The 14682-nt window shown below is 40.2% G+C and overlaps 1 protein-coding gene across 10 annotated transcripts in view; it reads left to right on the forward strand.

The window, feature by feature from the left end:
* Window positions 1-14682, forward strand: part of RBFOX1 (RNA binding fox-1 homolog 1) — a 1537420-nt gene that overhangs the window by 1429319 nt on the left and 93419 nt on the right. For all 10 annotated transcript variants that reach the window (XM_012805709.1, XM_012805714.1, XM_012805707.1 and 7 more), the window contains 2 exons: window positions 1023-1083; window positions 10785-10838. In XM_012805709.1, the coding sequence (XP_012661163.1) occupies window positions 1023-1083; window positions 10785-10838 (115 nt within the window). The remainder of the gene's footprint in view (window positions 1-1022; window positions 1084-10784; window positions 10839-14682) is intronic.

Genomic DNA, 14682 nt, shown 5'->3' on the forward strand with positions numbered 1-14682 from the left:
AAAAAAAAAAAAAAAAAAAAAAACCAGTTACAAATGCTTTAGTCCTTGGAGTAAGATGTTGCATATTTTGCCTTTCATTTCCCCCTCCGACGATAACGCTTAGGCCCCTCACCAAACTCTCAGTAACCATGGTAACTGTATACAAACCCATGCTGGCGATGGTGGTGAATGGTAAGTGGTGAAGTCCATCTGCCGTTTCACGTATTTAGTGCTGATATATCTATATACATATATATATATACCACGTGGATTTTTTTGACTTGTTGTATTAAGTTTTCTTGATGCTCTTTTTTTGGACATTGGTACGCCTGTAATTGAGTGTCCGTTCTAAGCTAGCCTGGGAGGCACTGACTGGATTGAGTTATGACCAGTGCACATCTTACTCAGATCGTTAACTCCATATTGTGTTAAACAATGCACCCTCTCTTTTATCCTTTTGTTAGCTGTGACTTTAAAGCTTGAATGATTTTGTTAATTCTTGCGATGTCAAAGGCTCTTGTTCCAAGTGTTGAATGCTAGATGTTGCTTTCTCCCGATGGTTTTTTCCTCCCGAAGTGTTGCACACGGCAAAACCTGTTTGTCCCTTTTTTTGACATTTATGTTCCCTCGTACCTGTCTCCCCCCTCTTCTCCTCCACTGCATGCCCCTTCATATGAACTTTATTTTATGTTTAAAAAAAATATTTACTGTTTCTGTGTTACCATGGAATACACGCATGCTTTTAAAATCTTCAACTCTGCGGTTATCTTTTTAATTTGCTTTTATTGTCTCTTTATTAAACTTTTAATGATATGACATTGCTTTATTGAAATGATTTGAAAGTTAAAATGGTTATGAAGTAAATGTAATTTTTAAAATGTATGATTTTGTTATGCACCTACTGGCTTTTATAAATTAAAATGCATTTTAGTTTTTAGTTTTGTTTTTCTTTTAATAAGTAATCACAGTCATAATGCATGCAACTAATTGAACTGTGAGCTGGCCCTAGAATATATGCTCATTGGAGTTTTCTATGTACGTAGGTAAATAATGCCACAGCACGTGTAATGACAAATAAAAAGACTGTCAACCCTTATACGAATGGTAAGTAGAGACTGGTCCTTTATAAGAAATCCTCTTTACCCCTGACTCTGTTAAATCACTTAACAAGGGAATCTGTTTCAAAAAACGGTACTTGCCTGGGCATGGCCATGAGTCCTTAAGGGTGCTGACCTGCTACAGTCAACCACGTCAATCAATGAGATAATTTTCACAACAGAGGCAAATTTCATTTTCAGGTTAAGTGTATGTGTTCTCCTTCCCACCTCTCCAGAATCATTCTCAGTTGAGACTGAGAGGTAGTAATTATTTGGGAATTAGTTAGGTAATGTAATTTGTTGTTTCTATGTAAATTGAGGGGAGGGTGGAGGTTTTGTTTATATTTTTTCCCCTTCCATCTCCTCATTGATCACTTACGTTCTGGAAATGTAGCCACATAATTTCGTTCTGGCTTTGAGTCTTCTCCCAAAATATTAGGCATTTGAAGCAGCCGATGACTAAGTTCCATAGCATTGGCAGAGAGGTGTTAGTGGATTATTTGCTTCTGTCTGAGTTGCTTGGTGTCATTTTGGGCCAGGCGAGAATGTTGCTGTATGTTGCAGACACCACCACAAAAAACCCAGTAAATGTTTTATTTACCGAGCAATAAAACGTCTCAAAATCCCTCCTAAAACGAATGTACATATATGTGAAGAGTTATTAAAATCTTCATTTTGATTAATTCTTCTCAAAAGAAATACCTTTTGGGTGGCACCCGTGGCTCAAAGGAGTAGGGCGCTGGCTCCCATGTGATGGAGGTGGTGGGTTCAAACCCGGCCCCGACCAAAAACTGTAAAAAAAAAGAAATACTTTTTAAGATATACAGGGGAGAAATCTGCTGCTGTACTAATCACGTACTTAATCGTATCAAAAATTAAAAAGAAAGTAATGAAGAAGTATACAGGCTTCGGTGTATATTACACTCATACAAACAATCAGGATAAAGACTATGAAGGCCCCATAATAAATAAAAAATTAAATGATAAAATAATTACATGTACAGCATGATTTCAACTAAATGATATTAGTAATTGTGCAAAAATGCTAAAGTTGTGTTGAGTTACAAGACTGGAAGATTTTTTTAATTTATAGATTTTTAAAAAATAATATAATTTTACTATCAAAATAAAATACATATGGAATTGTCCACTTTTAAAGTTTTAATTACACACGAAACATGTAGATATAGGTTTATTTATTAAAAAAGACAAGAGAATTTTTAAAAAATTAAGAACAAGGGTAAAATATATATCACTGCTGACCTGATCTGCTGCCTCCCCTCAGAGGAAGCCACTAGCACAGACCATTGTCTATAGTTTTATTCTGGATTTCCATGCATGTACATGTAGTAGGTGCCTATTTATCGTATTCATGATATTGCATACCTGTATCTATATAAATAGCATCAAGATGTGCGTGTCATTTTTAATTGGCTTTCATTAATCACTATAGAGAGTTATTTTGATGTTAAGACCAGCAAATCAGACTAATTCTCTTTCATGCTTACACAATATTCCATAAAATGGATATATGGGTTTATTCAGAACTGCAGATCATTGGGTAATTGTTTTTGTTTTACAGTGAAAAATAATACTATTGGGTAGCACCTGTGGCTCAAAGGAGTAGGGCGCTAGCTCCATATGCAGGAGGTGGCAGGTTCAAACCCAGCCCTGGCCAAAAAAAATAATAATACTATTAACATGGGTAGTTTTGTTTTTATTCTTTCTTCTGCCAGTGGCTATCAATTTGATAAAATCTCTTTGTTCTTACTTTTAAAAAGGTCTCTCCACATAGGCCTCTCAGGGATTTAGTTTGCAGACCGTTTTTCTCAGTCCCAACAACCCAAGGCATCCCCTTAAATGGACAAGACAGTTTCCTCAAAAGGCTTGAAATGCCCAGTGCTGAAATGAAGCAAACCTCCAATTTACATGTCATGAAGCCTTTCTATTTGGATAAGAATAATAGCTCTGCAACTTGCCAGAGTTAATAATACCTGGCAACATCAACCCAACTGTTGAGCACAATCTTTAATTAAGAAACTGCAGTTTTAAGCTGAGCCAGGTGGCTCTTGCCTGTAATCCCAGCACTTGGGAGACCGGGGTGGGTGGATTGCCTAAGCTCAGGAGTTCAAGACCAGCCTTAAGCCAGAGCGAGACCTGTCTCTAAACCATAGCCAGGCATTGTGGTTCCAGCTACTAGAGAGGCTGAGTGAGGCAAGAGAATCGCTTAAGCCCAAGAGTTTGAGGTTGCAGTGAGCTGTGATGCCATGGCACTCAACCGAGGGCAAGAAAGTGAGACTGACTCAAAAAAAAGGAAAATTTCAGTTGTGTGCCTGCTCTGCCGCAGGTGTGCTTGTGTGAGTGTGCATAGGCAGCTCATGCACACTGTCTGCGAAATGGAACGAGAAAAGCCATTCCTTAAGCCACACGTATGCATATTTATTTTAAGAGATAAGTTATTGATCATTGTCATATCCAGAGACTGAAAAACAGGCCTGTAGAATTTTAGAACACAACTCAAAGCCCATTAATAAATAGCCAACATTTCTGGAACGGATTATGTACACGTTATGTGCAGAAGCATTTTCAATACACTGGACCCAACTGAAGTCTTGCAAAGAAGAAAGCATTGTCCCTGATTTAGAGGTGCAAAACCTGAGGCTAAATGAAATAATTAGTGAGACTTTTCTTTATACTGTGAAGCGACAAACTCTTGTCGGTTTGCCTGTGGTCTGTATCAGGCATGACTCTCCCCCTCTCATCTTGTTGAACTGAATGCAAATGGCAACTGGCTACAGTAATGAAAAAATTGTTAAGTGTGGGACCTGTGCTCCTGCTTAAACATCCCATGCCCCTTTCCAGGACTCAATTCTGGTGGTCTCTTACCCAGATTTCTACAAAGGGGTACTCAAAGGATTATTCCTGCTACACACACTAAATATGGCATCCAAGGTAGATGGGCAGTCACGGTATAACTGATTTAAAAAAATAATTGTGAATCTTGATTATATAGCAACTGTAGCTTCTATAGTGGGAATTATGGAGAACTTTGGTATCCAAAGAAAAATAGATCTGCAAGCTTTTCCAAGTTTTAACTCATCAGTATCACCACCACAGATAAAATCTCCCGTAAATCATGAGGCAATGTCACCAAAGAAAGTGTGGAGCCCATTCATACATAACAAGTTATTGTAAGAAAAAAAAGAGAATAAATCAGGACTGATAAAGTCACATTGAAATGAGAACATTCAGCGTTGGTGACGTTCACTCATTAGGTACCTAACTCATTCTCACAAAGCATAAAAATTATAACTGACCAGAGTCATCAGATTTTGAGGTCATCTCCAAATGGTGAATGAAAGGTATCAGTGCCAGCATCCCATTCATGCATCCAATAAAAATTTTAGCGGTTGCACAGTTGCCTGTGATCAACTTGGTCTTAAATGCTATGACATGCTTGTCTAGAAAGTTCCACTACGGAGAACCTCACTTAATAACATCATGGAAGATGTGGGTTCCATTCCTAGGACATTTAAACATGGGTATAAGCAAAATCCGTAGGGTGAATACAGGCTTCTGGATATTTGACCTGTCAGAAGACTGCATAGAGAGCTCAGGCTCTGTGTCTGCTGCTGTTTCTCCCAAGGACGCTGCCCACACAGGCAAGCTGGGGTTCGTTCGCTGTGTTCATAGGAGAGCAGATGTTGGATATGCACAAGTTGAGGGCTGATTTTGCAAGGATTCAGGGATGTGGGGGAAGCATGGATGATACATGTGGGTTTTCTTATTTTCTTAGAGATCTTAGGAAGGGTGAAACTGGACAGAAATATCCAGGAGTAGAGAGACAGGCATACGTGTTCCCACCATCAGCTCTGGCTGTTGTATCGTAGGCAAATTGTTTGAACTTTCCCCCTCAGTTTTCTCAGAGATGTGAATGCCTGGCAGGACCTTCATCATAGGGATTTGTGATAATATAATCATAGCGGGTAAAGTCCTAAACACAGGGCTTGTGTACAAAGGGTCTTAACAGGTGGTTTTTTACTATTATTTGTAGCACAATGTTATTTAATTACACAGTAATCTCAATATTAAACAATCATATTCTTCTCCTTCTGTTATAGATAGTAAGTTGAGTGCCTTGATAGACACTAGGTTAAGGATCAAATATTCAGATGCTAACGAGGGCTGGGTATATAGAATAAGAAAGCAGAGAGGGTCTGGAAAACTCCCTTTCTAAACTATGGGTTGTTTTTATTTATTTATTTATTTTTCTGGGAAAAGCAGGAGTATTCTTTCTACTAGGATAAAAAAAGCAGAGTTTTTTAAAAAAAAGAAAGAAAGAAAAAGAAAAAAATGGTAGCAGCGATTTGGCCTCCCAACCAAGCCCAGTATAGGGAGCAGTGGTAGGGGGGCCTAACTGGGACTTTACATGAGGTTGGCCCGGTCATCTCTAGAAATCTGTGTATGGAGGGATTCTTAACTAAAAGTTGCCGTTTCTACCAATGTTTCAAGAGAACCAAAGATCCTCTATTTTAGATGACATCTAAATATCAATGTATGTTTGAATAAAACAAAACCCATCTGTAGACAGTGTGCACTGAGCCTCTTTTGGCTTGGCGTTTGGATGTTGCCTCCTGCACCATTTCAGCTCCCAGGTCTCTGGCACCCTTAGTGCACATCATTAGAAAGCATTTTCAGGTAGTTTTTGCAACCCTCTAGCACAGGTAAGGATGCTGGCTGTAACGTGTTTGATACACAGCCCAGCAAAGCCTGAGAGAAGGCATGCGCTGGTTCCTTTGTGTGCACCTTCAGGCTTGCCTTTTAACACCCAGTACAGTGATGGCTAACACTGGGGCCCTTGGCCAGCAGTTCTCTAAAGGCGGTTGGCTTTTGACTCCTGACAATCAGATGAGTGCTGATTTGGGTGCAGCCCCTGGGGGCTCCACCACAGAAGGATCGCTCTAAACTGCTCATGTGTCGGACACAGAGCAAGACCCCAAAGTGTCTGGTCTCCGCTCCATTGCCCTGCGTGTGGAGGGGCCCAGGAGGCCCCGAGCGGTGGGCTTTATCAGCTGTTCTCCTTCTGTTGTAAGCCTCATTGTTCGGTTTAATGTCCTTGATCAAAATCTCCGAATTTGCAAGGCCTGGGGACGTACACAAACTGCCTAAGAAATTAAAAATGGGATCATTGTGTTCGCCTTCCTGACAGTGCAGGCTCTTATCTCCAGCAGGGTTATCCCAGGGGTCTCTCCCAGGTACTAGAAGGCGGCACAGGAGCTGTGGGTACATTTGCATGTGATTTGCATACATCTACATAAGCTGAGTGAGCTCAGCAATCCTGAGCCAGGTGATGTTCAAGGTCTGGATTCTCGATCAAGTGGACCCTAAAGGACACTTACAGAATATTTTATCCAACATCTATAGAATGTACATTCTTCTCATCAGCACGTGGAACATTCTGTGGGATAGACCAGATGTTAGGCCAGAAAACAAGTCTAAAAATAAAAAAAGAAAATTGAAATTATATCATGTGTCTTCTCAGACCAGGGTGGAATAAAACTAGAAATCAATAAGAGGAACTTTGCAAACTTCACAAATACATGGAAATTCAGCCATGTATTCCTGAGATACCCCTGGGTCAATTCATGAAGGCATTAAGAAGGAATTTTAAAAATATATTGAAACAAATGAAAATGGAAACACCACACACAACCTATGGGATACAGTAAAAGCAGTGATAGCAATCAACAACTATATCAGAAAAGCAGAAGGATTTCAAATAAACAGACTGGAAGACAGTCTTCCCCCATAGCATCCATAAGGAAGCAGGGCTTGGAGGTTGGACGGGAATCCCAGCCTGAAAGGAATGAATCCATAGGAAATTATATTCCGTTACTTATTTTAGACTAAGCCCAAGGAAATGTTTACAGAGTGCCTACTATTTTCCAAACATGGGTTTGGTGCAGGAGACTCAGGCTGGACAGTGGTCTTGCTTGCATTACCATTAATTTTAATGAAGGAGAGTGGTCACATAAAACAATGAGGGAACAAGCAAAGAAGAAAAAGCCAAATAGCATGAACAGCTCTGCAGAAAATAAAAGTGGGAATGGAATCAAAGAGCAACTCTAAGAAGAGGCAGGGAAGTGACATTAAGTAGAAGGTTCCGGGAAGACACCAGAGACCTAAATAACACCAAGTCAGCATTGCGAAGAGTCGGGGGGGAGAGTTCTCCCAGAAGAGGGAACAGAAAGCCCTTCTATATTAATAGAATGATCTTGGGTGGTTTTATACAGATGAAAAAGGCCAGTATCACTGTAACTGGAGAGAAATAGGTGGCCATGGGTTAGATCGTATGGGCTATAGACCAAAGTCAGGAACGTGCATTTTTCTTAAGCTCAGATGGAAGCAGAATTGTACATCTGATTTTCTTTTTTAAAAATGCTGTGGCCACTATGAATAGGTTGGAAGGGGATTGTGGGGAAGGGATGAAGGAGGAGAGGAGGAGAGTAAAGGAACGTCCATTGTGGAACTGCTCCAGACTCGGAAAGAAGTGCCTTTGTCAGGGTTGATGGCAGTGAAGGAGGGTAGAACTTTTCAAAGTTAAACTAGTAGGATCTTCTAACAGATTGTACATGGGTGTGAGGGGAATGGAGTAAAGAAAGGACGATTGATCAAGAATTTTTTTTTTTCTGCAGAATTTTTGGCTGGGGGTGAGTTTGAACCTGCCATCTCTGGTATATGGGGCTGGCGCCCTACTCCTTTGAGCCACAGGCACCGCCCTTTTCTTTTTTCTTTTTGAGACAGAGTCTCACTATGTCACCCTTAGTAGAGAGGGCTGTGGCATCACAGCTCACAGCAACCTCCAACTCTTGGGCTTAAGCAGTTCTCTTGCTTCAGCCTCCCAGTAGCTGGGACTATAGGCACCCACCACAACAACCAGCTACATTTTTCTTGCAGTTGTCTTTGTTGTTCAGCTGGCCCAGGCTGGATTCGAATCCGCCAGCCTCAGTGTATGTGGCTGGCGCCAAAACCAGTGTGCCACAGGCCCCGATGTTCAGCACCCAAGTTGATGCGGACACCATCTGCTGAAGGGGGAAGGACTTGATGAAGAACACGTTTCAGAAGAGGTGGCAGAGTAGAATTTGGGTTTTCCTGCTTGGCATGTGCTTCAGAAAGCCTATTAGCTTCCCTCGGTGGGAGTGGGGACATCCTACTTTAGGGGACAGGATCAGGGATGGGAAGAAGGGTGATACCAGCTCTGACATTCTCCTGACAACCCTAGCAGTCTCATTTCATTGTGCAGCCTGTAGATTCCTAGATGGTTTCTGATAGAATAAGCCATATCAATTAACTCTCTAAATTAATACTTGTAGACATGGGATGGCACGGATCTCCTAATGAGGGACAGTGTCATTTAATTTCTATTATTTTTATATGGAGTGAAAGTTTTCCATGGGCAGACTTGGCGAAGTGATAGATAATTGGTGGATAGACAATAGATAAACAGATGAATGGTAACTGATAGGGGAGAGTATGTGGATGGACAGGTGGATATAAGGATTGGTGTAGACAGTAAATGATAGATGATAGGCAGATAGATGAGAGAGAGAGAGAGAGTAGATGATAGATGGATAGATAGATGATAGGTAGCTAGATTTTTTGACCAAGGAAATGAGGAAGATAAAGACAGATGAGAGAAACATCATTTCTCGTCAGTCTTAGATGTTCGTGAAAAATCTAGGGTTTTTTTGAGAAAATGAAAAGCCATTGGTATAAATCAGCCCCAGCCTTGTATACGACAATCTTTAATAAGGATATATTTTGAAAGGTGGTAATAAGGATATATTTAAAAAAAAAAACGCTTGCATGGAAAAGTATGAAATAAACGTCATCTTCATTACCAAGAAAAGAAAGGAGGCCAAGTGGGTATAAGATGGAGAGCAGATGGCAGATGAGGAGGTGTGATAACTTAATAATTATTCATTTAATAGGATCATATGTATTTAGTTCGCAACTTCTATGTTTCTGTGCAAGACTAAAAAGGCAGAGAATATTCAATATGTCTGCAGCTTTATTTTCAAGTAGTTTCCTCTCTTTTTTATTAGATTCTCAATGACTTGAAATGCATCCTCTGTAACTGGGCATTTTCTTTTTTAGGGAGCAGTAGAATTTTAGTTGGTCAACTTAAAGTCACTTTTTGCATTCATAAAAGACATATCCTGAAATGTTCAGGGCAATTTTAATTTTTCTGTCACTGTGGAAATTCCTGTAAGGCAAGATACGATTAATACAAGACAAGACAGTATCAGTGTGAAGGTTCGGAAACTAATGGGGCTCTAAGTCCTAGAATTTTATGTTTCTGCAGACCTAAAAATGGGGCCAAGGAATTTCCCAAAACATTCCTCCCAAGTAATCCAAGTAAAACACTTTCAAAAACCCTGAACTAAGATCATCCTGGGAGCTGTAGACCACCAAGCTTATTCAAGTTTAAATTGAAAGTTTTTAGAAACAAACCATCCTTAGAAAGTTCTAGAAAGTTCTGAATCTTAGTAGATCCACATGCCTGTCTGTGGACAGAGATATGAGCCTCTGTCTTCCTTAGTGAATTCCAGGAATACCTCTCAGCTGCTCCTAGAGGCACATCACTTAGGTCAGGCAGGAAATGACACCTCTCCCTTCTGGGATAAAGGTAGAGAGTTCTCATTTTTAGAAATGCCTTCCCTCGCATCCCAACTTCTACATTGCCTTCTCTTAGAAACATTTATTGAAAGACCTTTGGTATTTGACCCTCTTCCCAAAGACTCAGGGTAGCAGAACACATCTGCCCTCCTCTGTCTTTCAATAATTCTGTAATGGTTGTTTTCATAAAGATTTACCAGTAAGAAGGAGATCCATCACAACACCCCAAACTTTGATCATTCTCTAGCGATCATTCTCTAAATAATGCCCATCTATAAGGTGTTTCCTGACTGGAGAATTTCTTTTATGCTCGTTTTTGGAGTAAGAAATTTCTAAAGGGCCAGAATTCATTTTACAGAAAACCCTCCATCCAGAACATTTGGAAAATTACAAGATTCTACTAATCTTATATATATGTTATTTGAAAGTTACCTTAGATATCATGCAGTGATTAAGAAATTTTTACAGTTCTCGAATGCATTAAAATGTATTCCACACTAAATCTCTAGGGGATAAAGTATAATTTTCTGTGGGATTCAAAAATCGCTTTGGAATTCTGTAGCATCGCAGGCTCATAATTAGGAATGACAATTTTTGGAGTACGTAGCTGCACAAAATTCTGTTTATGCAAGCTTTCAAGTTTTTATGAACTTAAAGGCAAGAGACATGGTGGATTATTTAGCAGTGATATATGAAATAAGACAGAAATTGAAATTCTTCTGGTGGCTCTAAAATCTATCAATGTGGTAGAAAATTAATTACCACATCATTTTCAAATGGTTTCTCTGTAGCTGGTCAGTAGTTTCCATTCTGCTATTTTGCGTTAGCAGAAAATCAAAGAAAGGCATAAATCCATTTTTATGTGTAGTTTTCAAATGCATGTTTATGTGCAGGTCTAAACTACATGCACTTTACATTTTAAAATTAAAAAAAAAAAATACGTCAGCCTGTTTTATTTGCAGTCAGTTTGCAGTGAGGGAGGCTGTGGAATCCCATGTGGTGATTATGTTTTTGTCTGTCTGTTTTAAGGCTGGAAATTGAATCCAGTTGTCGGTGCGGTCTACAGCCCTGAATTCTATGCAGGTAAACACTTAAGTCTTTGCATGATGTCTTCCTGGTCTTTACTAAATGTGCTTTGCCTGCCAGTAAAGAATGGGTTCTGGAAAATAATCTGAATCAAGTGAATTCCTGTCCTCACAAGTTCTGAATGATTTCTTTGGGCAAAACCAAGAGTGTTTAAAACATTTTTAAAATTAAAGGGGGGATCACACATGTTATGCTGTGGGGTAAGCAGGGAGCCACTGCTCCTTGTGACGTTTCTCATTGATTTTGCCTTAAAAAAGCATTGAGACTTTGTTCAATAAAACATTGAACAAATGCAGAGCTATTCACACCCATTTTCTTTCACTGTGCCTGAGTATGTCTTTTAGCCACACATTTCCATTTGGGGATAACGTTTTCTTTGTCGTGGCAAAGCAGAGAATCAGCTTAATTTTTCCATTAATGTGGAAGTGATTTGGAATTGCCAAGAGAAATCCCGTTTAGGAAAATATATTTAAAAATTAAGTTGTCTTTCTTTCTCCCTTCATTAATTTCCCTCAGCAATTCCATTTCTCTCTCCTTTGCTTTTAAGGATATCTCTCACTCTCTCCCAGTCCCTGTCTAAGCACCAACTACCCCTCACCTGGGAATCCCACTCTGAGAAAACTCAGTTATAAATTAGGGGAGAACATAACCCAGAACAGTGGCTGAGATTTGGGGTTTTGACATGCTGGGCTTGGCCTGTCCCTACTGCTGTGTCTCCTCGCTCATTACCAAGGCTGCGTTGAGCACCCAGAACCTTAGCAGCAGATTTGCCCCATGGCTGTAGAAGAGAAGTCTGTCTTTGATGTGGCTTTTGCTTGTGAGTAAGGAGAAATAGATAACCGGTTGATCTAGAGCTGCTGGCTTAGTGACAGCCCTTGACGGTAAGTTCTAGGCCTGGCTTTGTTTTTTCCTAGGGTGCCTAACTTTCGTCACTTTCTTATACTAAACGTCAACCCTCGTTGATGAGAGAGGGACAGATAGGAAACTTAGCTACTTCAGTCCAGTAGCCATCTGGGGAGGCTCAGTCTGTTAGCCGAGTTGTGGGTATTAGGTGGGTAATGTTTGCAGTTGTTCTTCATGTGTGAGCTTTGTCAGGAGCCCGGATTAAGTCCAGGATTTCAACCACTGCAGAATAACTCTGTTGACCCTTACGGAGGTGGAAAGACTTAGCAGTAAGGGCTTGCCATGGTCATAGCATGATCTTACATCCAGAAAGAACACACAGCAGAGTGAGAAACGTGGAAACTGTACCCTGACAGCCCAGGTTCAAATCTCGGCTTCCCTACTCACCAGGTGTGTGACTCCAGGCAAGTCACTTAACCTCTCTGTGCCTCAGTTTCTTCATCTGTTAAATGGGGATGGTGATCCCAACAAACTCAAAGGTTTTTGTTAGAATTAAATGGGTTAATATGTTTGGTGTGTCTGGTGTATAGCCAGTGCCATGTAAACATTTGGTTAACAAAAATGAGTAAGTTAATATTTCACCTCTCTGCCGTGAAGGGAAAGTGAACCGAGAGCTGACTCAACTGAATTCTGAGCGTTCTGTTAGACTGTGAGGTTCTTTTCTTTATTCATGAGAGGGTAGTTGTTCAGTTCTCAGTAAATACATTTTGGGGTGGTTAATTGCTGAGACTCAGGGGCGTGGCAGTCAGTTCAGAGGGTGCAGGGACCTCAGCAGGTATTGCTGGGGTGCATCCTTGTGAACAGCAGCAGGGCAAGGAAATTCTCCAAAAGGTGAAGGAGAAGCATCCTCCCTGCCCGGGCAGGCACCGCCCATGAGACGGAGTTAACCAGACGGCAGAAGTGGCAGATCCTGTGTGTGTGTGCGCACACACCTGGGTGCATCTTTTCTCTCCAAAATTATGAGAACAAGAAGCAAGAAGTCTTCCCACAGGGGGCAGGGGGGTCGAGTGCAGATGGAAGGAAAGTCCCATTTTTCTGGTCCTGTGCAATAAACTGTCCTATTGGTCATCCATGGCTCTCCTTACCAGGGAAACACTAAATACCTCCTTGACTTGTGCCTTCCAAAGCCACATGCCTGTCTGTTGGTGTTTAAGAGGACATTAAGATGGAGAGAACAGTTCAGATGGACTTACACATACAAGAACATGTATGTATGTTCCAAACACGTCCTGCGTGCTGAGGGCATCAGAGCAGCGATTCAGATTAGCCCCGAATCCAGCCTCAGAAGTGAGATCGTTAGGTGACAGCGGGGGGATAACTCCTAACCACGGTTAGTATTTAGTGGGTACTTTCTATGGGCCAGACACGGTTCTCAGTGCTACATAAAGTAAGGTATTGGGTCCTCACAGCAATGTTCCATATGGGGAAAGTGAAGTATAAAATATTTGCATCACTGGTCTGAAATTTCAATGATAAAGAGAACATAAAATAAAAAATAATAAACAACTAAATTTTTTAAAAAAGAAAATAGCTTTGTTCATTCCAGAGCCAGCCTGTGTTCTTCACAAGCAGCTTATACTGTTTCTTTGTTTTTTAGATGAATATTAAAAGTCATAATTCCCATCAGCTGTGCCCTATGTGTCCAAACCAGTCAGAGAAGAGAAGTAATCATTTTGGGTTCTTCTAACCATCGCCATAGCGTGTCTAACACAATGATGGTTGGTTCTGGCAGAGGAACCTTTAAGGAGCTTAGGCGGAAAAATATTTCTATGAGCTGTTGCAATGAACTAAAGTCTAAAAAAGCTGTAGCATGGAAAAGTAAATGTTCCTTAAGAAATCTGAGTATCTGCCAATATCTGGATTAATTTCCTCCACCCAGTTGCTTTTTCTCTTCACCTGTGTATTTGTGTTATGTAGGTAGACAGAATTCACAATATCCAGAAAAGTGGGGAAATGTTGTAGTAATTTCAACCCTCCAGAGCAATTCCTTTGGAGTATTGGAAGACCTACAAACACAGAGAATCCAGCCAGCTTAAATCTAAGATTTTAGGCACCTGTACCCATGGAACGGCTCTATGCAAAGAGAGAGCTATAGAATATTCATTTCCATATCCAGGTGTAATCATTAATATCGTCCATCTACATATCCATGACTAAGAATTTATGAGGCTTTTAAAATTTCCCCAGCTAAGAAAATAGTGTGGATTTATCTTGCAATGTTGAGGGTGCCTCAAAGCTGAAAGGAAGACCCTGTCATTGATTAGCTTTGGGTATTCAGCCGGCCAGCCTCAGATCTGCTTAAGATAGAAAGCCAGACTTATTAGTCATTTCTACATATAAGACTTTGTGTTAATGACACATTTCATAATATTCCCATAGTATAATTATTGATTTTCTGAAGCTTATGCAGAATTAACTACCCAGTCTCCAATTGCCTCTCAGAATGGGGCATGAAAAGTTCACATATTTTGTAAATTAAAATCAATATTTTCAATCTCTCCTGAAGGTAATTTTCCTAATTTAGTGGACTTTTTCCTAACATTTATTTTCTCTTTTAATTATAAAATGGCAAGTTATTGATTTTTGTATATCACCTTTGGACGCCCCGAGTGCATTTTTATTGCTAATGCAAGGTGGGGGTGGGCAGAGCCATCACACTCTTAATGAGGACCTTTAATTACCAGCCGAACAGTATTAATTTGCTTTGATAAATTATGACATTCTCTCTCCCTCACATATTCCAGGGGAAGCAGTTAGAGAGCTCTTACGAAAGGTCTTTCATTTTTGATTTTTTAAAATTCCTATCAAGTCATAGTGTAAAAATTCTTTTAAATGCTTATCCAGAGCAAATGTACATAAAGCCACATATCCCATGAACACATATAAATCTTCTCCAAAGAGTGATAAGCATTTTTCTATAAAGCTAAACAGCATTGAT

This window comes from Otolemur garnettii, unplaced genomic scaffold, assembly GCF_000181295.1.
Source record: "Otolemur garnettii isolate 467f Iridium unplaced genomic scaffold, OtoGar3 scaffold00044, whole genome shotgun sequence".
NCBI lineage: Eukaryota > Metazoa > Chordata > Mammalia > Primates > Galagidae > Otolemur > Otolemur garnettii.